At 46.6% G+C, this 25,919-nt stretch overlaps 2 protein-coding genes and 1 pseudogene across 2 annotated transcripts; all 3 read left to right on the forward strand.

Annotated features, from left to right (window-relative positions):
- The first annotated feature begins 11,101 nt into the window (after positions 1–11,101).
- Positions 11,102–12,006, forward strand: LOC115642274 (annotated as a pseudogene).
- A 1,024-nt stretch (positions 12,007–13,030) lies between these two features.
- On the forward strand, positions 13,031–13,977 carry LOC115642275 (olfactory receptor 49-like). Its single transcript, XM_030545726.1, is given in 2 exon segments — positions 13,031–13,616; positions 13,619–13,977. Coding segments are annotated over 2 exon segments (945 nt in total).
- A 7,902-nt stretch (positions 13,978–21,879) lies between these two features.
- LOC115642276 (olfactory receptor 6C4-like) lies at positions 21,880–22,823 on the forward strand. The gene is given in 2 exon segments (XM_030545727.1): positions 21,880–22,570; positions 22,573–22,823. Coding segments are annotated over 2 exon segments (942 nt in total).
- The last annotated feature ends 3,096 nt before the right edge of the window (positions 22,824–25,919 follow it).

Genomic DNA, 25,919 nt, shown 5'->3' on the forward strand with positions numbered 1-25,919 from the left:
TAAAGCTAAAATACAGAGGGATTTTGATAAATTAGAGAATTGGGCAACAGACAATAAAACGAAATTCAACAAAGACAGATGTAAGGTGCTACACTTAGGGAAGAAAAACCAAATGCACAGATACAGAATGCGGGGTAACTGGCTTGACAGCAGCATAGCTGAGAAGGATCTAGGAGTTGTGGTGGATCACAACCTCAACGCGATGTGATGCTGTTGCAAAAAAAGCAAATGCAATGTTAGGTTGCATTAACAGAGGCACAGCATGCAAGTCACAGGAGGTGATAATACCGCTCTACTCTGCACTGCTTAGGCCTCAGCTGAGTACTATGTCCATTTTGGTCACCAATGTATAGGAAGGATTTAGAGAAACTGGAAAAGATGGAGAGGCGAGTGACAAAGATGACCAAAGGGATGAAATGCAGCCTTATGAGCAAAGGCTGAAGGAAGTGGGTACGTTTCATATGGAAAAGAGGAGATTAAGGGGGGATGTGAGATACTTTAAATGCTGCCACAAAAAAGATGGAGAAAAGTTGTTCTCTCTTGCCACAGAGAGCAGGACAAGAGGCGATGGGGTCAAACTACAACATCACAGATTTAGATTAAATCTCAGGAAAAACTTCCTCGCTGTCAGAACAGTAGGACAATGGAGCAGATGCCTCTGGAAGTTGTTGAAGCTCCTTCAGTGGAGGAGTCTGGAGCTATCTGTCTGGGGCAGGTTAGACCCAACAAGTCCTGCATCTTGGCAGGGGGCTGGGCTAGCAGGGACCGAAGAGTCATCTAAACCTATGATTCTATGATTGTGGTTAAAAATCTAGCATGTCTCTCAGGTGAGCTGGTTTGTACCCCACATGGCACTGAAACTCAGGGATTTAGGTGCCTAATGGGGGTTTTCATCAAGTCACCTAAAATGCATTGATTTCAAAGGAGGGTAGGTACCTACCTGCTTTAAAAAAATCCTACTACGTGCCTAAATCTCTTTAACAACCCAGCCCTAAGTGACTTGCCTGAGGTCTGGGGCTAAAGCAGGAATTGGACATTGCTTTCTAAGAGTCCTGTATGTTAAACACAACACCATCAGTCATATGAGCATCGAACTCTGTCCAAGTTTTCTGTAACTTTTCCGTATTTTGCCACAAAAACAAGTGAGATGGGAGATGGTGACAGAACCCACTGACTTCTCCACGTGGAAGAGAGAGACACATAACATTATCCTGCTCCTTCCTAAAATGTTCAGTAGAATGGATCAGAAGTGAGTTCTCTGAATGTTGTCAGCAAACTCACTAGTAAACTCAGAGGTCCCACCCAGCAATGAGGGACGAGAACACCAGAGATTACAACTCATAAATGGGAACTGAAAAAGGAGGGATTGTTTGACAGAGGCAGCAATCACCCACGTTTATCCCAGTGTCCTGTTGTATAAGTAGCCATAAATCGACAGACCTATTTTGGAGCATCTCAATTCAGCACCTGCAGGATTTGTGAGGTAGTTTGGTTCATGTTCCATGTAATTCTAAGGTCTCCATCACTGCTGAGAGTGAATGAGAATGCACAGGGTGTGATTGCAGGGAGGGCTTTGAACAAAATCATGAACGGAAGAGCTTTGTTGTTTTGTGTTATGAGACTGAGACCCCCCGGCTGGGATCCCAGTCCCACTGTGCTAGGCAAAGAGGGTCACTCTCCCAGTATAGGGGTGAAATGTGACACATATTTATGGATATGATAATCAAATAGTTGGGGAGACAGGAGAATAGACATAGAAGTGAGAATATTATGGTAAATTTAATAAGCAACAGTAGCACACAGCAGATGATAATCTTTATTGTTTCCTACTTATCATGGCTTTGGTGAGAAGTATTTGAAGGTGAACAATCTGGTGGTTTTGCAGATTTTTGCAAGGCATCAGTCTTTGAGGCTTGCTTTCACCTTAGGATACAGAGTGGTGCTACCATTATCTTTGGAATCCTTTAATGGGATATATTGAATTAGGAAACTTTAAGATTGATTTCATTTTGTTGGTCAAATTATGTCTGGTGTCCTGCAGCCCAAGACCCCGCAAAAAATTCCACGACCTCCAGCTGTAAACCCAACCAAATAGATGATCTGACTTACAGCAAAACGGGCACCTCAGGGGAATAAGGCTCCGTCGTGTGCTGTGTATTCAAACTCCTAGAGAAATATTGTTAAAAGAGGAAGGGTTTGGAGATGCGCTCAGGACCTTATCTGAAAAAAAAAAGACAGGTTCTGTTTGTGATGCAGAGAGCAGCCAACCCTGCAGGTGAACATGTGTGTCCTCATGCTCCATTCTCCAACTCTGTAATTATCTCTGCATGGACACCAGAATCTTAGCAGCATTGCCCGAGAGCCCACTAGAGCCAATGGGATGCTCTCTATTGACTTTGAAGAGCTCTGGATCTGATCCAGATGGTCTAAGCTGAGTGATCTGACTGATTTTAAAAACTAGCCATTCTAACCATGCTATTCAATCCAAGTGGAGGCGGGTGTCGGTTCAGGAGAGGAATGAAGTATGACACCAAGGATTTAGAATAAAATCCTTCCTAATTAGTAACCAATGTGTCATGTTAGAGCAACGTCTACCTGAATCCAAAACCAGCCTGAAGCAATAGCTCACAGAGAAACATGAGCATCTCCCATTCACTGCTATAGGATTTGAAAACCAATGACATTATCTTCAGTGGCAGCAGAGCTGTCTATCTTGTCACCTCTCCCTTGAGCAGAAAGATACAGACAACTTACTGTTGGGTGTAGAGTCTTATTTCAGGGTGGGGTGTAATAGGACAGGTAATTGCTATGAAAGTTCTTTGTGGTGGACAGGAATGTGAGCCTGAGATCAATCCTGGACACAAAGACAAAGCGGCTATGTGATGGAGTAGGGACTGTCTGTGGGGGGGGTAGGAGAGCAGGGGAGGACTTTAGGGGATGGACAATGCCAGAGCCTGTAACCTGAGCTAGGTAAGGGAGGGGAAAGGTCAACACCTTTGCCTGGGAAGGGGACAAAGGAAGGGAGCGGCAGGAGGGAAGCAGTTTGAGTTTGGGCTTGGGGCTGGATGGGCGGAATTCAGGGTATCCTAGCTAGGATCCAAGGACCCTGAAAGCCCAGAAGGACTCGGTGGAGGGGTCCTGACTGTGCCTGCAAGCTCTGCTGTAACCTGTGTTCCTGTTGTCCAATAAACCTTCTGTTTTACTGGCTGACTGAGAGTCACTGTGGGTCCCAGGAAGAGGGGTGCAGGGCCGGACTCCCCACACTCCGTGACAACTGGTGGCAGCGGCGGGACATACTGCACCCCGTGGATGGCGCTTCCTGCAGTAAGTGACTGGGGAGCAGTAAAACGAAGGGGTGACTAACTCCTGGGAGTGTGTGCCCAGTGAGAAGGACTTTGCAGTAACAGGGTCCCCCGGGGGATTGCAGCGAGCGGTCCCAGGGGCGAAGGAGTCGGCAGCTCGACCCTGGCAGAGAGGTGGTGACCTCACGAAGGGCTGGTGCACTGGGGGTCCCCCTGGAAACCGTGGGGAGCAGTGAGCACCCCGACCTGTGAGTGGCCAGCAGGAAGATGTATGCCAAGCGGCGCAAGTGTGACCTGCTGGAGCTGTGCAAGCAGAGGGGGCTGCACCCAGGGAGGCTCAGGAAGGACCAGCTGATTGCCCAGCTGGAGCAGGGAGACCGCATGAATGAACGGAGCCCTGTCTCTGAGGGAAGCAGCCGGGCAGATGCAGCGCAGGCACCAGTGTCTGTCCCCGCTGGGAGCGGTCAGCCGGCGGACGAGGGCTTCCCGAGACCCCCCCTTCCTAGGCCTAGGGGAAGGGCGGGGAGGAGCCCAGTGTATACCGAGGGCACCGTGACACCCCCGGCCAGCAGGGGATCCGCCTGGCGAAGCCCACCCCCCAGCAGGGGATCCTCCCGGCAACGCTCGGCATCCGTGGAGCGGAGGCGGCTGGAATATGAAAGGGAGCTGAGACGGGAGGAGCTCGAGTTAAAGAGGAAAGAGCTGGAGGAGAAGGCGAAACAGCGTGAACATGAGGAGAACCAGCGCCAGCGTGAGTGGGAGGAAAAGGAGAACCAGCGTAAACATGAGCGGGAGGAGAAGGAGAAACAGCATAAACATGAGCTGGACCTGGCCCGGCTGAGGAGCAGTGAGGCTCCGGCTGCGGTGAGTGAGGGAGGACCCAAGCCTACAAAGAGCTTTGATAAGCACTTGCTGCCCCGGCGTAAGGAGGGGGAGGACATAGATACCTTCCTGACGGCCTTTGAGAATGCCTGCGAGCTGCACAGGGTTGACCCTGCAGACAGGATTGCAGTTCTCACCCCCTTACTGGACTTCACAGCCGTGGAGGTGTACAGCCGACTGAAAGGGGCGGAGGCAGGGGACTACGAACTGTTCAAACAGGTCCTGCTCCGCGAGTTTGGGCTGACTCCTGAGATGTACCGGAAAAAGTTCCGGAGCCAGAGTAAAACCCGTGAGGTCACATACCTACAACTGGTCAACCGGGCGCAGGGGTATGCCCGCAAGTGGACAGCTGGGGCCCAAACTAAAGAGGACCTGCTTGACCTATTCATACTGGAGCACCTGTACGAGCAGTGCCCGTCCGACCTGAGGCTGTGGTTGATGGACCAGAAGCCAGAGAAGCCGCAGCATGCAGGCCAGCTGGCCGACCAATTTGTGGACAGTTGGGCAGGGGATGGCAGGGAGGAGTCTCGAAGGAGCAGGCCTGCCTCAATGCAGAGAGAGAGTCATCCTGGGACCTCCCAAAGGGGGCCTATGGAGAACCCCCCCAAAAGGGGAACATCCAGCGGCAGGTCCCTCCGACCCACTCAAGGGGACCCACGAGACATGGGCTGCTATCGCTGTGGCCAACGAGGTCACATACGGGCCCAGTGCCCCAAGCTCAGGGACAGACCAAGCAGACCCAACCCGCAGAGGGTGGACTGGGTAAAAACCCAATCGGAGGAGGGGCTACATTCCCAGGAAAGGGGGGTTGGCAACATACCACCTGTGGATGCTCCAGGCTCCGGGTTTTTGGTTTACCGGGTGGGCGCGGGGCTGCCCCTCCGGAAAGAGTGCATTGTTTCCCTGGAGGTAGATGGGAGGAAGGTCACTGGGTACTGGGACACAGGCGCAGAGGTGACGCTGGCCCAGCCCGAGGTGGTGGCCTCAGATCGGATGGTGCCCGACACCTACCTGACCCTGATGGGCGTGGGCGGGACCCCATTCAAGGTACCCGTGGCAAGGGTACACCTGAAATGGGGGGCCAAGGAGGGCCCCAAGGATGTGGGGGTACACCAATATTTGCCCACTGACGTGTTAATGGGAGGGGACCTTGAGGACTGGCCTAGTAACACCCAGAGTGCCCTGGTCGTGACTCATAGTCAGAGTCGGCAAATGGCACTGCTCCCCGACAACGGGGAAGGTACTCGACCCGAGGTGCAGGAGCCTAACCCAGGGAGTGGGGAATGCCCAGGGGCACGGTGCAGAGAGGCTGCGGCCTCAGACCCAGCCAGCAAGAGAGAGCCGGTCCCCATTCCTGTCCCAGCTGCTGAGTTCCAGGCCGAGTTACAGAAAGATCCTTCCTTGCGGAAGCCCAGGGACCGGGCTGACCTCAGTGCGGTACAGACCATGAGGAGAGGTTGCAAGGAGAGGTTCCTGTGGGAGAAGGGGTTCCTGTACCGAGAATGGGCTCCCCCAGGGGAAGTAGAGTCATGGGGGATCAGGAGGCAGCTGGTGGTTCCCCAGAAGTTTCGTCACAAGCTGTTGTACCTGGCCCATGACATCCCTCTCGCAGGGCACCAGGGAATCCGGTGCACCAGGCAGAGGCTGCTACAGAACTTTTACTGGCCTGGGGTCTTTACCCAGGTCCGACAGTACTGCCAATCCTGTGACCCCTGCCAGAGGGTGGGGAAGGCCCGGGACAAGGGGAAAGCAGCTTTGAGGCCTTTACCCATCATAGAAGAACCTTTCCAGAAGGTGGCCATGGACATAGTGGGACCCCTCAGCAAGTCGACCCTGTCAGGGAAGAAATACATCCTGGTGGTGGTGGATTTTGCCACTCGCTACCCCGAGGCGGTGGCCTTGTCCTCTATCGAAGCAGACACAGTGGCAGATGCGCTGCTGACAATTTTCAGCCGGGTGGGGTTCCCCAAGGAGGTCTTAACGGACCAGGGGTCCAACTTCATGTCGGCCCTCCTCCGGTCCTTATGGCAGAAATGTGGGGTCCAGCACAACTGGGCCTCAGCGTATCACCCCCAGTCCAACGGGCTGGTAGAAAGGTTCAACGGGACGCTGAAGATGATGCTAAAAACATTTATGAACCAGCATCCGCAAGATTGGGACAAGTACTTACCTCACCTGCTGTTTGCGTACAGGGAGGTGCCCCAGGAATCTACCGGGTTTTCACCTTTCGAACTGTTGTATGGAAAGCGGGTGAGGGGGCCCCTAGACCTGATGAGGGACGAATGGGAGGGGAAGGCTGCTCCCGAGGGAGAGTCAGTGGTGGAGTATGTCCTGACCTTCCGGGAAAGACTGGCTGAGCTCATGGGCCTGGCCAGGGAGAATCTGGCCCGAGCCCAGAGGAGGCAGAAGGTCTGGTATGACCGCACAGCACGAGCCCGTGCCTTCGCCACCGGGGATCAGGTGATGGTTCTTATCCCCGTGAGGAGAAACAAACTCCAGGCCGCCTGGGAAGGGCCCTTCAAGATTATCAAGCAACTGAATGAGGTAAACTATGTGGTGGAGCTGTCAAACCGGGCACATCACCGTCGGGTGTACCATGTGAACATGATGAAACCGTACTATGACAGGGAGAATGTGGTGTTGGCCGTGTGTGGACAATGGGAGGGGCAGGGAGATGACCCCTTAGTAGATCTATTCCCTGGGACAAAAGCTGGTTCCCCCCTGGAGGCGATTCCCCTCTCCGAGCAACTGACCCCGGGCCAGCACGCTGAGATCAGAGGGGTGCTGCATCTGTACCGACAGCTGTTTTCCAACCAGCCTGGACGCACTAATTTGACTGTCCACCGGGTGAAGACCGGGTCACATCCCCCTATAAGATGCTCCCCTTTTCGGGTCACTGGTAAAACTGCCCAGGATCTTGAAAGAGAGGTCAGGGACATGCTGGCTTTGGGGGTGATCCAGCCATCTTCCAGCCCTTGGGCCTCGCCAGTGGTGCTAGTCCCCAAGAAGGATGGGTCAATCCGGTTCTGTGTGGACTATCGAAAGCTCAATGCCATCACTGTATCTGATGCCTACCCTATGCCCAGGCCTGACGAGCTCCTAGACAAGCTGGGAGGTGCTCGGTACCTCACCACTATGGATCTTACCAAAGGCTACTGGCAAGTGCCGCTGGACGCAGATGCCAGGCTGAAATCGGCCTTTATCACCCCTCTGGGGCTCTTTGAGTTTCTGACCCTGCCCTTCGGCCTCTAGGGAGCGCTGGCCACCTTCCAGCGCCTGGTGGATCAGCTACTGAGGGGGATGGAGAGTTTTGCCCTGGCGTATATTGACAACATCTGCGTCTTCAGCCAGACCTGGGAGGACCACATGTCCCAGGTTAAACAAGTCCTAGACCGACTCTGAAAGGCTGGGTTAACAGTAAAGGCGGAGAAGTGCAAGGTGGGGATGGCTGAAGTATCTTACCTGGGCCATCGGGTGGGGAGCGGCTGCCTGAAGCCGGAACCAGCCAAGGTGGAGGTGATCAGAGACTGGCCTGCTCCCCAAACCAAAAAGCAGGTCCAGACCTTTATTGGGATGGCGGGGTACTATCGAAGGTTCGTGCCCCACTTTAGTGCCATAGCCGGCCCCATCACTGAACTGTGCAAAAAGGGGAAGCCAGACAAGGTGATCTGGACTGAGCAGTGCCAGGAGGCTTTCCAGGAGCTGAAGGAGGCTCTGGTTAGTGGCCCAGTTCTGGCAAACCCAGATTTTGACAAACCGTTTATGGTGTTCACCAATGCCTCAGACACGGGACTGGGGGTGGTGTTAATGCAGGAGGATGAAAAGGGGGAGAGACACGCCATTGTGTACCTAAGTAAGAAGCTGCTACCGCGGGAACAAAGCTACGCGGCCATCGAGAAGGAATGCCTGGCCATGGTGTGGGCCCTTAAGAAGCTAGAGCCATATCTCTTTGGACGACACTTCACCGTGTACACCGACCACTCTCCCCTGACCTGGCTGCACCAGATGAAAGGAGCCAAAGCCAAGCTCCTGAGGTGGAGCCTGCTCCTGCAGGACTATGACATGGACGTGGTCCATGTGAAGGGAAGTGCCAACCTGACAGCGGATGCGTTGTCCCGGAGAGGGGGCCCTGAACTTCCCCAGGTCACTGGGCAGAGTGACCCCGCTCAGTTCAGTCTCGAAGGGGGGAGAGATGTGATGCAGTAGGGGCTGTCTGTGTGGGGAGTGGGAGAGCAGGGGAGGACTTTAGGGGATGGACGATGCCAGGGCCTGTAACCTGAGCTAGGTAAGGGAGGGGAAAGGTCAACACCTTTGCCCGGGAAGGGGAACAAAGGAAGGGAGTGGCAGGAGGGAAGCAGTTTGAGTTTGGGCTTGGGGCTGTGTGGGCGGAATTCAGGGGATCCTAGCTAGGATCCAAGCACCCTGAAAGCCCAGAAGGACTCGGTGGAGGGGTCCTGACTGTGCCTGCAAGCTCTGCTGTAACCTGTGTTCCTGATGTCCAATAAACCTTCTGTTTTACTGGCTGGCTGAGAGTCACTGTGGGTCCCAGGAAGAGGGGTGCAGGGCCGGACTCCCCACACTCCGTGACAGGCTAATACGAGATTTGATTAACATAGAATTAAAGGAGGGTAATAGAACTAATTCTGATCAGCATAGACTTATGGAAAAGAAATTCTGTAAAAGTAATTGGAATTTTTTTTGGATGTGATTAGAAGTTTGATTGATAGAGGTGATAATCTCAGACTTCTGTAAGACATTTGACATGGTGCAGAATGGCACAGAGTCACAGAAAGGAAGGGCTGGGCTGGAAGGGACCTCAGGAGGCCATCTAGTCCAGATCCCTGTGCTGAGGGAGAATTAAGTATGCCTAGACCATCCCTGACAGATCTTTGACTAACCTGCTCTTAACTACCTTTAATGACAGGTATTCACAACCTCCTGGGGTGACCTATTCCAGTACTTAACTATCCTTCACGTTAGAAAGTTTTCCCTAATATTGAATCTAAATCTCCATCGCTGCAGATTAAGCTCTTTTCTTCTAGTTCTACATTCAATGGACATGAAGAACCACTGGTCATTGTCCTCTTTAGAGCAGCCTTTCATGTATTTAAAGGCTGTTCTCAAGTCTCTCCTCTGTCTTCTTTTCTCAAAACTGAATAGGCCTTGTTTATTTTAACCTTTCCTCATAGGTCAGGTTTTCTAAATCTTGTATCATTTTGGTTTCTCTCCTCTGGACTCTCTCCAATTTGTCAACATCTTTCTTTTAAGTGAGGCACCCAGATCCGGACACCGTAGTCCAGCTGAGGCCTCACGAGTGACAAGAAGAGTAGGACAATTACCTCCCAAGTTTTAGCGACGCCACTATTATTACACCCCAGAATTCTATTGGCCTTTTTTGCAGCAGCATCACATTATTGACTCATGCTCATTTTGTGATCTACTCTAACCCCTACCTGCTTTTCAGCAGTATCACCTCTAAGGCAGTTAGTCCCCATTTTGTAGATGTGCACTGGACTTTTTTTCTTCCTAGGTAAGTGTTGTACTTTCCACTTGTCTTTATTGAATTTCAGCTTGTACATTTCAGACCAATTCTCCAATTCGTCAAGGACATTTTGAATACTAATCCTGTCCTCAAAAATGCTAGCGACCCCTCCCAGCTTGGTGTCATTCACCAATGTAATAAGCCTACTCACTACTGCATTATCTAAGTCATTAATGAAAATATTGAAAAGTACCAGAGCAAGGACACACTGCTGTGGGAGTCCACTGGCTAGGTCCTCCCACTTTGACAGTGAATCATTGATAACTGTGCTTTCACTATGGTCTTTCAATGAATTTCACACTAACTTTATATTTCATCTGGGCCACATTTTCCTAATACACCTAGGAGAATGTCATGCGGGACTATGTCAAAAGCATAACTAAAATCAGGATATATCACATCTAGAGGTTCCCAACTATCCACCAGTCCAGTAACTGTGCCAAAAGACATTAGATTTGTATGGCATGGTTTATTCTTCTCAAATCCATGCTGGGTGTTACTTAAAACCCTATTATCCTCCAAGTGCTTTCATTTTGATCTTTTAAAACATTGTTCCAGTATCTTTCCAGGTATCAAAGTTAGGCTGACTGGACTATAATTCCCCAGGTCCCCTTTCTTTCCCTTTTCTAAAGAACAGATACTATTTTTGATTAGATTTTTGACATTGTGATTAACAAACTAGAATGATACACAATTACCACAGCACACATTAAATGGATTAAACAATGTCTAAGTGAAAAGACTCCACATGGAAATATATCAGAGCAATCATCACTAAGCGGGTGTTCTTGTACTGGGGTTGATTCTTGGTTGTGCACTTTTAAATATTTTCATCAATGACATGGAAAGAACACAAACAAATAAAAATTAGCAGTGAGGGCATTTCATCATTGAAACAACTTTCTCAGCCTTGTGGTGGATTTTCCAGAACTGAATTTTTAAAAATTATAATGGGATGTTTTTCTAAAGGAGGTGCAGAACAGGAGTTAATTCAGGGAAAAGTCTCTGGCTTGTGCTATAGAGGAGATCGAACTGCATTATCAGAATCGTGCGCTCTAGATTAATAATCTCTGTTTCTATGGAAAAAAAGTTTAAATGTATGGGTTTTAAAAAGAAAATATTTTCATTTTTCCTTCCCTTCCAGCTCTCTCTCTCTCTGCAATTATCAGTCATTGTCCTCTGAGATCCTTTGCTTGATTCGAATTTCTCTGTCAGGATCTTTTCATAGAACCCAAGTCTGTTGGGCACCCACCTCCCATTGAAGAGATTTTTTCTATTTAGACATGGAGTTTCTCCTCAGATTATTCTGTCCTCATGGTGTTATCCACTCTAGGTTTGATGTTTGTGTTTTTTTTTCTTTAAAGATGAGCCAAAAATGAAGAACCAGACCACTGTGGAGGAGTTCATCCTCTTGGGCCTGTCCAGCAACCGCCATTTAATCATCATCCCATTTGTGGTTCTATTACTTGTCTTCCTGCTGTCCATAATGGGAAACATCCCTGTTGTCATCCTCACCCTCAGGGACCATCACCTCCAATCCTCCATGTATTTCTTCCTCAGGAACCTCTTCCTCTTGGAAATCTGTTTCACCTACATCATCATGCCCAGGTTCCTCTACAGTCTCCTGACAGAGAGAAAATCTATTTCCCTCCCTGGTTGTTTCCATCAGCTGTTGTTGTTCTTCCTCCTGGGTGCCTCTGCATTTAGCTATGGGTGTTGTCATGTCCTTTGGCCACTACATGGCTATCTGCCATCCCTTCCTTACGGCACCATCGTGAATGGCAGGGTCTGCTTCCAGTTCGTGCTGGGCTGTTGGGTGATGAGTTTTCTCTTAATCTTTCCTCCAGTATTTATGGTTGTGTTCTTGCATTTCTGTGGCCCCAATGTCATAAACCATTTCTACTGCAACACAGCCCCATTTCTCCAACTCTCCTGCATAGACATGGGACACATTGAGGTAAAGCCCTTGGTTGCAGCTGTAGTGGTCTTACCTGGCACTTTAACAGTCACCATAATTTCCTATGGCTGTATCATCTATACTGTCGTGTGGATCCCATCCACCACAGAAAGGAAAAAGGCCTTTTCCATCTGCTCACTCACCTCCTGGTTGTTGTGATATTGTACGGTAGCGCCACCTTCAGGTACATCCGACCAGGTCAGCGGGACCCTCGGGACTTTGACAAAGATGTGTCTTTTCTGTACTGTGTGTTGGTCTCGCTGTTTATTCCCTACATTTACACTCACCACAAAGAACAGGGTCTGAGGGACATCTGTGGCTAAGCATTTTCTAGGTGCCTAAGGTTAGGTCCATTCATTGCAATTAGGCAGGGTGGGCAGGGATGGTGTCCCTGACCTCTGTTTCCTAGAATCTGGGAATGAGCGACAGGGGATGGATCACTTGATGACTATCTGCTCTGTTCATTCCCTCTGGGGCACCTGACATTGGCCGCTGTCGGTGAACAGGATACTGGGTTAGATGGACCTTTGGTCTGACTCAGTATGATCATTCTTATGTTATGTAAGGCAGAGGGTGATAAATTGTTCTTCTTACCCACAGAGGACAGGACAAGAAGTAATGGGCAAAAATAGCAGCAAGGGAGGATTAGACTGGCCATTAGGAAAAATCCCCTAACCATCAGGCTAGTTAAGGACTGAAACAAATTGCCTAAGGAGGTTGTGATATCTCTGTCACTGGAGGCTTTTAAGAAGAGGTTAGACAAGCACCTGTCAGGGATGGTGTAGATAATACTTAGTTCTTCCTCAGGGCAGGGGACTGGACTAGATGACCACTCAAGGTCTCTCCCACTCCTACATTTCTGGGATTCTAAGATTTTGGGGGCAAGAAAAAGCAAAAACAAGAGATGGAATTGTTTTCCTTATGTTCTAGCTGTTTGTTTTCTTTTCAGCCAGTAAAGCTGTGACAAAAAAGAAATCTCCAAACTTTCTGAGTGTGTCCTGGTATCCTCAGGGATGCTGCACCACTCAGTAGCTAATTGGTCTCTGAAGGAATTGCAGTGCCAGAAGGAGTGGAAAAAGAACCATGGGAATTGGAAATAAGTAAAATGGGACTGGAAATAGTGTTGGGCGTTTGCTGAAGGCAACAACCATAACAAGCCATCTCCATGCTCGGTTTCATTACAAGACCTTGATTTCCTATATCTAAACGAGGGCATTGCAACTTCAGAGCTACATTAGTAAAACTTATTACTTCTGACACAAGTTCGCTAGGTGATCCATTGCTAGATATTGTAGATCCCTTGAAATTTGTATTTTTATTCAAACACCGTGTAAGTGAGCAGCCACCATGGAGAACCAAACTGCAGTGACAGAGTTTATCCTTCTGGGCTTCACAGATGTTCGCTGGCTGCAGATCCTGCTCTTTATTTTGTTACTTATCACCTACGTCTTGACTTTAGCTGGAAACATTCTCATTATCTCCATCACTCTGGTGGACCGGCGCCTCCAGACGCCCATGTATTTTTTCCTCAGGAATTTCTCACTTTTGGAGATTGGCTTCACCTCAGCGTCCATCCCAAAAGTTTTGTTCAACCTGGCATCAGGTCATCAGTCCATATCTGTGGCTGGGTGCTTTGCACAATGTTTATTTTATCTCACTGTGGGCACTGCTGAATTTTGCCTGCTGGCGGCCATGTCTTTCGATAGGTTCGTGGCCATCCACAACCCCCTGCACTACACATCCATCATGACCAGTCACTTTTGTGACTGGCTGGTGCTGGCCTCTTGGCTTATTGGTTTCGGGTATGTGATCATCCCCCTTGTTCTATTGTTCCGGTTGCCATTCTGTGGCCCCAACATCATTAACCATTTCTTCTGTGACAGTGCTGCATTGCTTGAACTTGCCTGCACAGACACCCGGCTCCTAGGACTCCTTCTTTCCTCTTGGCCACAGGCAGCATACTGGGCACTTTAGCCGTCACTGTCATCTCCTATTTCAAGGTCATCTCCATGGTGATGCGCATCCCCTCCATGACCGAGAGGCAGAAAGCTTTCTCCACCTGCTCCTCTCACATCACCGTGATGTCCATCACCTACGGCAGCTGCATTTTCGTGTATGTCACACCCACATGGAGCAGCAGGCTGGACTTGCGCAGGGCTGTGGCTGTTCTTAACAACGTTGTGTCCCCTCTGCTCAACCCCTTCATCTACAGCCTGAGGAACAAACAGGTGAAAGAGGCCTTGAGGGACGCACTCAGCCAGAGCGCGGCATTTTCTAAGGCTCCAAAGATGTGACACGAGATGACAAATGTAAACAATGATCAATCGATTAATCTAATCTATCATCTGATTTTATCTATCTATCTATCCCCAGAAACCCCCACAATCTATCTATCTATCCTCATTCACCTCCTCTATCTATCTATTCTCATCCACCCCCTCTATCTATTTATCCATCCCCATCCACCCCCTCTATCTATCTATCTATTCTGACACCCTCTCTATCTATCTCTCTACCCCATCCACCCCGTCTATCTATCTCTCTACCCCATCCACCCCCTTTATCTGTCTATCCCCATCCACCCCCTCTATCTATCTATCTATCCTGACACCCTCTCTATCTATCTCTCTACCCCATCCACCCCGTCTATCTATCTCTCTACCCCATCCACCCCCTCTATCTATCTATCCCCATCCACCCCCTCTATCTATCTATCTAATAAAGGTACATACTCATTTCAAATTATGTTGAGTGGGGACATCCGGAATAGGAGGAAAGGTTTCAGACCGTGGCCCTCTATTACTGAGGCCTTGGACTTTGCCTTTGCACAGTGCTTTTCAAATAATGCAAAGTCTTTACCCTTCAGAGAGCAAACCTGGTTTTGTTTCTAACATAAGAACGGCCCTACTGTGTCAGACCAAAGGTCCATCTAGCCCAGTAACCTAACGATAGTGGCCAGTGCCAGGTGCCCCAGAGGGAATGAACAGAACAGGGAATCATTCAGTGATCCATCCCCTGTCACCCATTCCCAGCTTCTGGCAAGCAGAGGCCAGGGACACCATTCCTGCCCATCTTGGATAATAGCCATTGATGGACCAATCCTCCATGAACTTATCTAGTTCTTTTTTTAACCCTGTTACAGTCTTGGCCTTCACAACATCCTCTGGCAAGAAGTTCCACAGGTTGACTGTGCGTTGTGTGAAAAAATACTTCCTTTTGTTTGTTTTAAACCTTCTGCCTATTAACTTCATTTAGCGACCCCTAGTTCTTGTGTTTTGAGAAGCAGTAAACAACACTTCCTTATCCACTTTCTCCACACGTCACGATTTTATAGACATCTGTCATATCCCTTCTTAGCCATCTCTTTTCCAAGCTGAAAAGCCCCAGTCTTATTAATCTCTCCTCATACGGAAGCCATTCCATGCCCCTACTCATTTTTGTTACCCTTTTCTGAACCTTTTCCAATTCCAATAGATCTTTTTTGAGCTGGGGCGACCACATCTGCACGCTATATTCAAGATGAGGGTGTACCATGGATTTATAGAGAGGTAACATGATATTTTCTGTCCTATTATCTATCTTAATTATTCCCAGCATTCTGTTCTCTCTTTTGACTGACTTTGCACATTAAATGGTTGTTTTCAGAAAACGATCCACAATGACTCCAAGATCTTTCTTGAGTGGAAACAGCTAATTTAGATCCCATCATTTTATATTATAATTGGGATTGTGCTCTCCAGCCTGCATTACTTTGCATTTATCAACATTAAACTTTGTCTGCCATTTTGTTGCCCAGTCATTCAGTTTTGAGAGATCCTTTTTAGCTCTTCGCAGTCTGCCTGGGTCTTAACTATCTTTAGTAATTTTGTATCATTGGTAAATTTTGCCACATCACTATTTACCCCTTTTTCCAGATCATTTATGAATATATTGAATAGGACTGGTCCCAGAACAGACCCTTGGGGGACCCCGCTATTTACCTCTCTCCATTCTGAAAACTGACCATTTTTTCCTACCCTTTGTTTCCTATCTTTTGACCATTTACTGATCCACGAGAAGACCTTCCCGCTTATCCCCATCACAGCTTACTTTGCTTAAGAGCCTTTGGTGAGGGACCTTGTCAAAGGGGCTTTCTGAAAATCTAAGTACACTATACCCACTGGATCCCTCTTGTCCACATGCTTGTTGACCCCCTCAAAGAATTTTAGTGGATTGATGAGGCATGATTTCCCTTTACTAAAACCATGTTGACTCTTCCTCAACAAATTATGTTCATCTATATGTCTGACAATATTGTTCTTTATTATAGTTTCAGCCAGTTTGCCCGGTACTGAAGTCAGGCTTACAGACCTGTAATTGCCGGGATCACTTCTGGAGCTCTTTTTAAAGATTGGTGTCACATTAGCTCTCCCCCAGTCATCTGGTACAGAAGCTGATTTAAATGATAGGTTACAGACTGCAGTTAGTAGTTCTGCAATTTCACATTTAGTTCCTGCAGAACTCTTAGGTGATACCATTTATTACCTTTGTCTGGATCTGTGGACTGCTCATGTAATTAAGAGAAAAATCATTGTAGAATTCATTGTGAAGTGACTCTCTGTATTACATGTAAGCCCCTTCCTTTTCAGTTTAAACTGATTTTTACCAAAAAACTCCCATGTTTTACAAAAAGTATTATTCAGCTTTTTTCTGATTTTCACCCTACTTTTGTATCATTCAAATATATATAAAAAAACTTGTTTTATTGGGGACATACGATATATGGCATGAGATAGATGTATTACACTAATACATTAGTCTGTGTGTATGTGCAAAGCTGCCTGTTGAAGTCAGGCTATGGTTTAGTTTTGAAGATACACACACTAAACACACAGGCACGCACGGACACTGAAGTGCATGAGCATCTGAACGTGTTGATGAAGCTCATGCCCACCACGTACGCAGTTCAAGCTGCTGGCAGATAATGGTTTAAAGATTTGACACTCTGAAGTGGGAAATAAACAAAACTCTGCATCAGAATACATTTCAGAACACAAGGAAGTATTCAAAAGTTTTAAAAAAACAGGAGAAAAGGATGAAGTTGAGTGTATGCGCTGCAGATGGTGTGGCCCAATTATTAAATATACGTATTTATAGGCTAATAGTTCTAAAGTCTACAACAGTAACTGTTTATTCTAATGAAAAGTTTTATTTGGGGATTAGAGAAATACTCTTTTCTTAAATGCAGATTTAGAAGCGAAAATCTCATTTTCAAATGAGATTTAGGCATTTATGAGTCTAAATTCCTATTTCAATACTGTCAGGGTTCCCTCCTCACTCTGAACTCTGGGGTACAGATGTGGGGACCTGCATGAAAGACCTCCTTAGCTTAGTTTACCAGCTTAGGTTAAAACCTTCCCCAAGGCACAAATCCTTCCTTGTCCTTGGAACAGTATCGCTGCCACCACCAAGTGAGTTAGACAAAGATTCAGCAAAAGAACCACTTGGAGTTCCTGTTTTCCCAAAATATCCCCCTAAGCTCCTTCACCCCCTTTCCTGGGAAGGCTTGAGAGTAACCAAGGTGAGCACAGACCAGACTCTTGGGTTTTTAGGTCACTAAAAGCAATCAGATTTGTACAAAACAAAACTTTATTATGAAGAAAAAGTAAAAGAAGCACCTCTGTAAACTCAGGGTGGAAGGTAATTCACATGGTAATCAGATTCAAAACACAGAGGATTTACCCTCTAGGCAAAGTTACAAAAACAGGGATAAACCTCTCTCTTAGCACAGGGAAAATTTACAAGCTAAAACAAAAGATAACCGAATGCATTTCCTTGATATTACTCGCTATTTCTTTAATATCGGATGCTTAGTTCAGATATGGTTTTAGGAGATGTATTTTCCCTGCCCTGGTTCCTCGCTGACCAGGAGAGAACTCACAAAGAGACAAAACAAACAACCTTCCCTCACAGATTTGAAAGTATCTTCTCCCCTTATTGATCCTTTTGGTCAGGTGCCAACTAGGTCATCTGAGATTCTTAACCCTTTATGGGTAAAGGCAGGAGTTACCCTTTACAGGGAAAGGAGAGATTTTATGCTACCCTTAGCCATATGTTTATGAGAAATACAGAAAACAAACTAACTGCACAGCCCTAATTGTCACCTACCACACTGTCATAAACAGATAGCTAAGGGTTAATGTTCTTTTACCTGTAAAGGGATAACACCAGTAACCTGAAACACCTGACCAGAGAGACCAATCAGGAAACAAGACTTTTTCAAATCTGGGTGGAGGGAAGTTTGTGTCTGAGTTCTTTGTTCTTTGTCTGGTGTCTGACCCTCTCGGCTCTGAGAGTGATCTTTCTGTCTCCTGCCTTTCTAATCTTCTGTTTCCCAGTTGTAAGTACAAAGAGATAAGACAGTAGGTTTATATTGTTTGTTTTTTGTATTTACATGTGTGTAGTTGCTGGAATGTGTTAAATTGTATTCTTTGTGGATAAGGCTGTTTATTCATATTTCTTTAAGCAATTGACCCTGTATTTGTCACCTTAATACAGAGAGACCATTTTTATGTATTTTTCTTTCTTCTTATAAAGCTTTCTTTTTTAGACCTGTTGGAGTTTTTCTTTAGTGGGAATTCCAGGGAATTAAGTCTGCAACTCACCAGGGAGTTGGTGGGAGGAAGAAGTCAGGGGGAAAATCTCTTTGTGTTAGATTTACTAAGCCTGACTTTGCATACCCTCTGGGTGAAGAGGGAAGTACTTATGTTTCCAGGACTGGAAACGGGCAGGGTGGAGTCCCTCTGTTTAGATTCACAGAGCTTGCTTCTCTGTATCTCTCCAGGAACCCAGGGAGGGAACACCTGGAAGGGAGGGGGTGGGGAAATGGTTTATTCCCCTCTGTTGTAAGACTCAAGGAATTTGGGTCTTTGGGGTTCCCAGGGAAGGTTTTTAGGGGGACCAGAGTGCCCCAAAACACTCTAATTTTTTGGGAGGTGGCAGCTTTACCAGGTCCAAGCTGATAACTAAGCTTGGAGGTTTTCATGCTAACACTCATATTTTGGATGCTAAGGTCCAAATCTGGGAAGTATGTTATGACACACACCCACACTCAACCAATAGGGCTAGCTTTAAACAATTAAACAGTTACAACCCAAGCAGGATGGGGGCCACATCCTGAAAGAAATCTAACCCAACCCCTGCCTCTTCTGGCTATCCTACAACCCCTCAATCTGACTGAGCTCAGCGTCAGAAGTAAACTCCCCAGGGAGCAGGACACAGCACCACAATGCATCACCAGACCTTGCCATAATGACAGGTGCAAAACCTGCAGCCATGACTTTTCTTCTACAATGATCAGCACCCCCTGAAACACACCTTTCAAGATCCATGGACTGTACATGCCTATCCTAACATGTGGCATTATGGGAGGGTGGATCACTTCACGATTACCTGATCTGTTCACTAATCCCCCTTTTTTGTCCTATGACTGCAGGGGTGTTAACTGGCCACTTCACCTTGTGCCTTCACCAACAGAAGCTGCTCCAATAAAATATATCACCTCACCCACCTTGTCGCTCTCATATCCTGGGACCAACATGGATGCAACACTTCAAACACTCAAATTGCATGTACAGACAATGAGGTTTAAACTTTTGAAAAGTCTGGGACAGAGAGAATAAAGCTGGAATTTTCCAATGTGCCTAAGAGATCTAAACACCCAACTTCTATTCATTCAAAATGGATTTTGTGTGTCTAAATCTCTTAGGTGGCTTTGAACATCTGAATCTAAGGGCTAGGGTGTTTAGGCATTCCTGCACTCAATGTTGCAATGCCAAACTGATTTAGGAGCTAAAGAGACAGATATAAAAAAAATGTGGCCCTTAAATTTCAACCTGAGTAGCTACTCAAATTTCAAGGACCTGTGGCTATTCTAGCTGGAGGTAGAAATTGATGGAGTCTGGTATTGTCTCTTATTCAATCTTGTTTATTTACAAGAAATGTACAAAGTTCTGTTTCTCTGAACACAAGCAGAGCCAAGAACGAAAGCTCATAACAGTTTTTCAGGTGTTGCTGTGCTCAGAGTCACAACGCCTAATTGCTTTAGCAGTCTACATTCCATTTCCAAAAAGTGATGTAGGCATTTGGACCCAGGTATTTAAGTATTGCTGCTCAGCCTTGCAATGCCTAACTGATTCAGGAGCCTAAATCTCATTTTCAAAAGGGATTTTGAATCCCATTGAGTGTCAACAAATAAATACCTTAAAAAATCTGGAAACCTAAATCCAATTGACTATCAATGGGATTTTGCATCCTAAGGGCCAGATTTTTAAAGATATTTGGGGATTTTCAAAAGCACCTAGGTCACTAAAACCCATTCAAATCAGTGAGTTTCAGGGTTTCTCAAATGTGGTCGCTGCTTGCCCTACACAAGGGGCGACGTCTGTTTGAGAAACCCTGATCTATGTGATTTTGAAAATCCCAATAGACATCTAAATACCTTTATAAACCTGGGCCAATCTCTCAGAAGGCATGAAACTATAGTCACATTTTCTATCTCCATTCCGTGTTGTGCCATGAAAATGAGTGAATCTGCAAATGGTGACGGAGTTCATTGGCTTGCCCATAGCAAGCAAACAAATGTGTCCGCAAATGTTCAGAAGAAAGGATCAGGAGTGTTTTCTCAGCAAAGCACATTAGCTAATTGGTCTCAGGGGTCACAGCCAGTGGTGAAGGAGAAGAATTCCGTGCACCACAACTCTTAAAAAACGAGCGGCTATTTGTCACAGGAGCAAACACCCAAGTCTGTCCCCATGATTTGTTGGACCACAGACCTAATTTGGAGCATATCAGTTCAGTACCTGCAAGATTGCAAGCTTCTTCACATCCTGCTCCATGTATTCCAGAGGTCTCCAACATCACAGCGTCTGAGCGAGGATGCACGATGCACGACTGCCGGGGTGCGAGTTTAGAGTGACAATGAATTGAAGAACTTGGTGGGTATTGTTATCATTGTCTTAGTTTATGTTTTGTTTTGTTTGTGGGACCATATTGGAGCCACCCATGGCCTAGATGGAGATGGAGTCTGTGCCTAAACAGCTTGTAATGTTAGTGCATAATGTGTCACAATTCTGTGGGTAGGATAAACAGATTGGTTGAGATAAGGGATGAAGCAGATGTCGACGTTGAGAAACGTATGGTAAACTTAGGTCAAAGCACAAGATTAGTTCTTCATTGGAGAATGCAGTTAATATTCTTCTAGGAATCCTCTTAAAGGGATATATATAAAGGAAAATTAAACTTTTTTTTTAGTTTGGGGCATAAGTGATGGCAAATGTCCTGAAGTCAAAACCTGACCCCAAAAACATCCCACAAACCACAGCTGCATAAACCTTGTTCCAAAATGGGTAGTCCTCAGGGGTAGGGGACCAGCTTGTGCTGTGGATTAAAAGTCATGGAGAACTATGGTTAAAAAGATTAGAACATTGGGAGTGGAGAAGGTTGGGAACTAAACCTGAAAAGAGACAGGGATCTCTCTGAGATGCGGTGAGCAGCTCTTCCTCTAGACAAATATTTCTGTCCTCATCTCTGTACATCTCCTACTCCATAAGGACCTCTGCACAGGCATCAGCATTTTCACAGCATTAATCCCAACCATACTCAATTCAAGAAGAGCTTCTCCACAGATTTTTGGAGCTGCTGGAACATGGTATAAAAAAGATGACCTGAATGATCAAAAAGGTAGACATCCAAATTATGCCTGTATTCAAAATCAGAAGGCGGTGGGTTCCAGGGAGGAAGGGCGTGAAGATGGGGGCATGCACTGTATTTGTAACCAATATATAGCGATGCAGCTACATCTGCCTGAGGCTGCAGAGAGAAGTGTGGATCACTGCCATTCACCTGGAGGGGACGTTAACCACTGAACCTAATGGAGGTGCCCTAAGTGTCATCTCTGCTGTCAGTTTCGCTGCCCCTCATTTTAGCAGAAAGCCTCAGGCAATGCACTTGTTCTGCTCTGTGGGATGCAGTGAGAAACACTGAGCTATCTATCCCCATACATCTCGCTCACTTTCTGAACTCCCATTGAAAGTATTTGTCTGATTCATTCTCCTATCCGTTCTGCAAAACAAAAACAAAACAAAAAACGCTGCCATTTTGTGCTTTTTTAAAAAGCAGTAATATGTCTTGTTTACTTGCTTCAAGGTGAACCATAAATGCCAAACTGCACTGCAGTGGTGGAATTCATCCTGTTGGGACTTACCAACGACAATCATTTGAGCATCGTCATATTACTAGTTCTATTAGCGACCTTCCTCTTGATCCTGATGGGAAACATCATCATTGTCACCATCACCCTGGTGGACCATCGCCTCCAAACACCCATGTGTTTCTTGCTCAGGAACTTCTCCTTCTTGGAAACATGCTTCACCCTCGTCATCATCCCCTGGTTCCTCTACAGCCTCCTGACAGGGAGAAAAGCCATTTCTCTCCCCACTTGTTTACTTCAGTCATTTTTCTTTTTCTTCCTGGGCTCCTCTGTGTTTTTCCACCTGGCTGTAATGTCCTTTGACCGGTATGTGGCTATCTGCAACTGGCTGCATTACATCACTGTCATGAGAAACAGGGTCTGCCTCTACTTAGTGCTTGGCTGCTGGCTGGTGAGTTTCCTCCTGTTGCTTCCTACCACTGTTCTCTTTGTCCACTTGCCATTCTGTGGCCCCAACATCATAAATCACTTCTACTGTGACACAGCCCCGTTACTCCAACTCTCCTGCACAGACACCAGGATCACTGTAGCAGTGGCCCTGGTGACAGCTGCACTTACGCTGCTCAGCACGCCGACGATCACCATCATCTCTTATGGCTGTATCATCTCCATGGTCATGCGCATCCCATCCTCTGCGGGCATGAAAAAGCCTTTTCCACCTGCTGCGCCCACCTCACGGTTGTGATGATATTGTATAGTAGCTCTATTTTCAGGTACATCCGACCAGGTCAGCATGGCGGGTGGGACTTTGACAACGTTGTGTCCTTTTTTCACACGGTGGTCACCCAGTTCTTTAATCCCTACATCTATGCTCTCAGGAACGAACAAGTCAAACAGGCCCTGAAGGATGCTTCTGACAGGGAATGTTTTAAGCATCCAAATCAGGCCTGAAAAAATTAAAATCAAAAGATCCAAGAGTAAAGTGAATATCTTTGATTTCGTTCCAACCTTACAATGGGCTTACGTGTGTCCTGAGTGCAATGTAAGACGCTGCACTTTGGAACCAACGTATCCAGGGTAACTTTCTCTGGAAAAGGAAACCAGTCAACATCTACTGTTCTGGTCACTGTATAGACACCTGGTCAATAGCAGAATTAAATGGATATTCATGGAGTCTAGTTGTGCTTGTTTTTGGGGAAAGCCTGTCCTGGCTTATCACTTCTAATGAGTTGCTAAGAAACGGGCACATCCTGTTCTATAGGTTACCTGGCCTCCACTAGCCTCCCCTGGTCGCTTCTTACCACACCTTGTATTGTTGTAGCAATGCTTAAAGACCCCAGCGGAGATCAGCACCCCATGTCGCAGGCCATTGTACATTGCACAAAGGATAATCCAGGCCTTGTAGAGTAGATCTTAAAAATGGGTAGATACCTTATAATGTGACACAAGAGACTCAATCTATGGAATTTATTACAAGGAAGATTAGGAGTTGACTTGTTCATGATATACAAGTACTCCCAGGTGCCAAAGTGTGTCTGAATCTAGTGAAGAAAGGTAGAATAGGAACAAAGGGCTGGAAGTTGAAGCCAGACCAATTCAAACGAGAAATAAGACCTTTATCTTCAACACTGGAAAAAACTACCACGAGAAGTGGTGGATTCTCTCTCTCACTCGCTGTTTTCAAGTCTTGGCCACATGCCTTTCTGGGATATTTTGATTTAGGGCAAGTCTGCACTAGAAGCACTACATCGGCACAGCTGCACGTCTGGCGACGATGCTCTGTATTGACAGGAGAGCGCTCTCCCACCAGCATAATTACTCCACCTCTGCAAGAGATGGCAGCAATGTCATCAGGAGAGCATCTCCCACTGACATAGTGCTGGGGTGGACAGTGCTTAGGTTGCTGTAACTTGCGTCACTCTGGGGGAGTCTTTTTCACACCCCCGAGTGACATAAGTTAGATCGATTTAAGCAGTGCCGTAGACCTGTCCTCAGTCAAACAAGTTACTGTGATCAATACAGGTGTGACTGGGTGCGTTACCATGGTGTGTGCTGTACAGGAGAACAGATTAGATGATCAAATGCGCCTTTCTGCCCTTAAATGCTATAAAAGTATCAATTTCTATGACAGAAATGCTGGAAATGGAATGGGAAGAAATTATTTGTTTCCTCTTTGATTTGGTAGGGGATATTTTCAAAGGTACAGAAAGAGGTGGGGGTGAAAGCTCAGCTGCACTGAATTCAGAGTTTTACCACTGATGTGTGTAAGCAGAATCTTACTCCAGGTGCTCAACACCCAGGGACTAGCAGTAGGAATTGGGTGCAGATTGTCCTTTGTCCCTTTGAATATGACCCTTGTCTCTCTTCATAAAATGACTGAGAAGAGGAAGAACAGAAAAATCTCTCCTTTGGGAAGCAGTGGATGATGTTCTGCAACAGCATCAATATTGCTCTCCTGGACAAAGGCTAAACACGTTCTTTTGTCTGGACATGGGTAAAGCTATAACATTTGATTGGTTAAACAATAAACTTACTGCATATGTTGGTATTTGCAATACACTTCCTTCTTTTGGGTCTCCCATCAGCTTCATACCAAGATCCACTGGCTCTTTGGTTATTGGGTCTTTGGGCTGCCATAGAATAAAAATCCCCCTTGGTAGGTAACCCCCCGTTCCAAAGAGGAAGGGTGGTGTTGGGGGACAGGACTCAGTCAGGGGGGAAAGGGGGTAATCAACATTTGTTCAACTCTGACGTCTTCTGTATTTACCTTGGCAAGTCACTTCGGCCCAGTTTTTAAGAAGTATTTAGGTGTCTAATTCCTATTGATATAAAAGGAAGTTAGGCCTAGAAAGGCCCCTAACAATCTAGCCCTGAAGCTGGGATTTTCCAAAAGAAATCTTAGGTGTCCACATCTTAATGGAATCCAATACGTGCCGCATTCCCTTGGGCTCCTCTGAAATTCTCGAGCGTCACGTCTCAGGGCCACATTTGGAAAGATATTTAGGTGCTTTAAAAGATCCAGAAGCAAAATTCACATGCACACCACATCCCACTCTAGGTGTCCTGACACCTAAAGCCCAGCTCACTAGGGGCCCAGTAAGCTAAAGTGTGCTCAGATCTCACCTTCTGGATCAGGGCCCAAATTTTACATACCCAGGAAGTGACAAATTTCTGTGCTGACAGTCTGTGGTTAGTATCCTGCCATTACTCATGCGAATTACTGTATTTCTATCAGTTAAAATAGAAGGACGTTCTAAGGGTTAAGAGAATTGGATGGTTGTCAGGGGAGCTGTTTTGAACCCAGCTTTGCCTCAGAATCCTTGCCTGGCTCGGCTTAAGTTTCTTTGGTTTGAATTATCAAAGGAAGCAAAGGGCCCAAACCCCTGAAATCCAGTGGGTGATGGGTCACCGACTCCTCTCCAGATGCTAGCTCTACCATTCTGTTTCTCAGTTCTCCATCTCAGAATGGCATTAGTAATTCATCCATTTAGCCTGAGATTCTCAAATCCATGGAGGTAATAGCATTAGAGCACCTGGGAAAAATTCATAGATTTATATTCATAGTGCCCTTTTGAAGGAAAGGCAACATCATTATCTCCATTTAATAGATGGGGAACTGAATCACAGACTGATAAAGGCACCGACTGGTAAAGGTCTTTAGGTGGGCTCTGCTCAGTGCTGCAATGTCTAAGGCCCAGAGTTTTAAAGAGATATTTAGGCACCTACATCTCATTGAAATCAACAGTAGTTAGGTACCTTGAGTACCTTTAAAACTCTGGCCCTAGTGATTTAGATGTGGCTAAGTCCACTTTCAGTTGTAACTTAGGCAGTTCAGAGCTCATGTCCTATTGACTATCTATCTCTACACACCCCCTCTATCTATCTATCCATCTATCTATCTATTCCTATACACCCCCACTATCTATCTATCTTCATACACCCCCTCTATCTATCTATCTATCCATCCCCGTATACCCCCTCTTTTTATCCATCTATCTCTCTCTCATTTGGGATCCTCTGCTTGGTTCAGTTGCCTGAACAGAATTT

Source organism: Gopherus evgoodei, unplaced genomic scaffold (genome assembly GCF_007399415.2).
Source record: "Gopherus evgoodei ecotype Sinaloan lineage unplaced genomic scaffold, rGopEvg1_v1.p scaffold_39_arrow_ctg1, whole genome shotgun sequence".
Classification (NCBI taxonomy): Eukaryota; Metazoa; Chordata; order Testudines; family Testudinidae; genus Gopherus; species Gopherus evgoodei.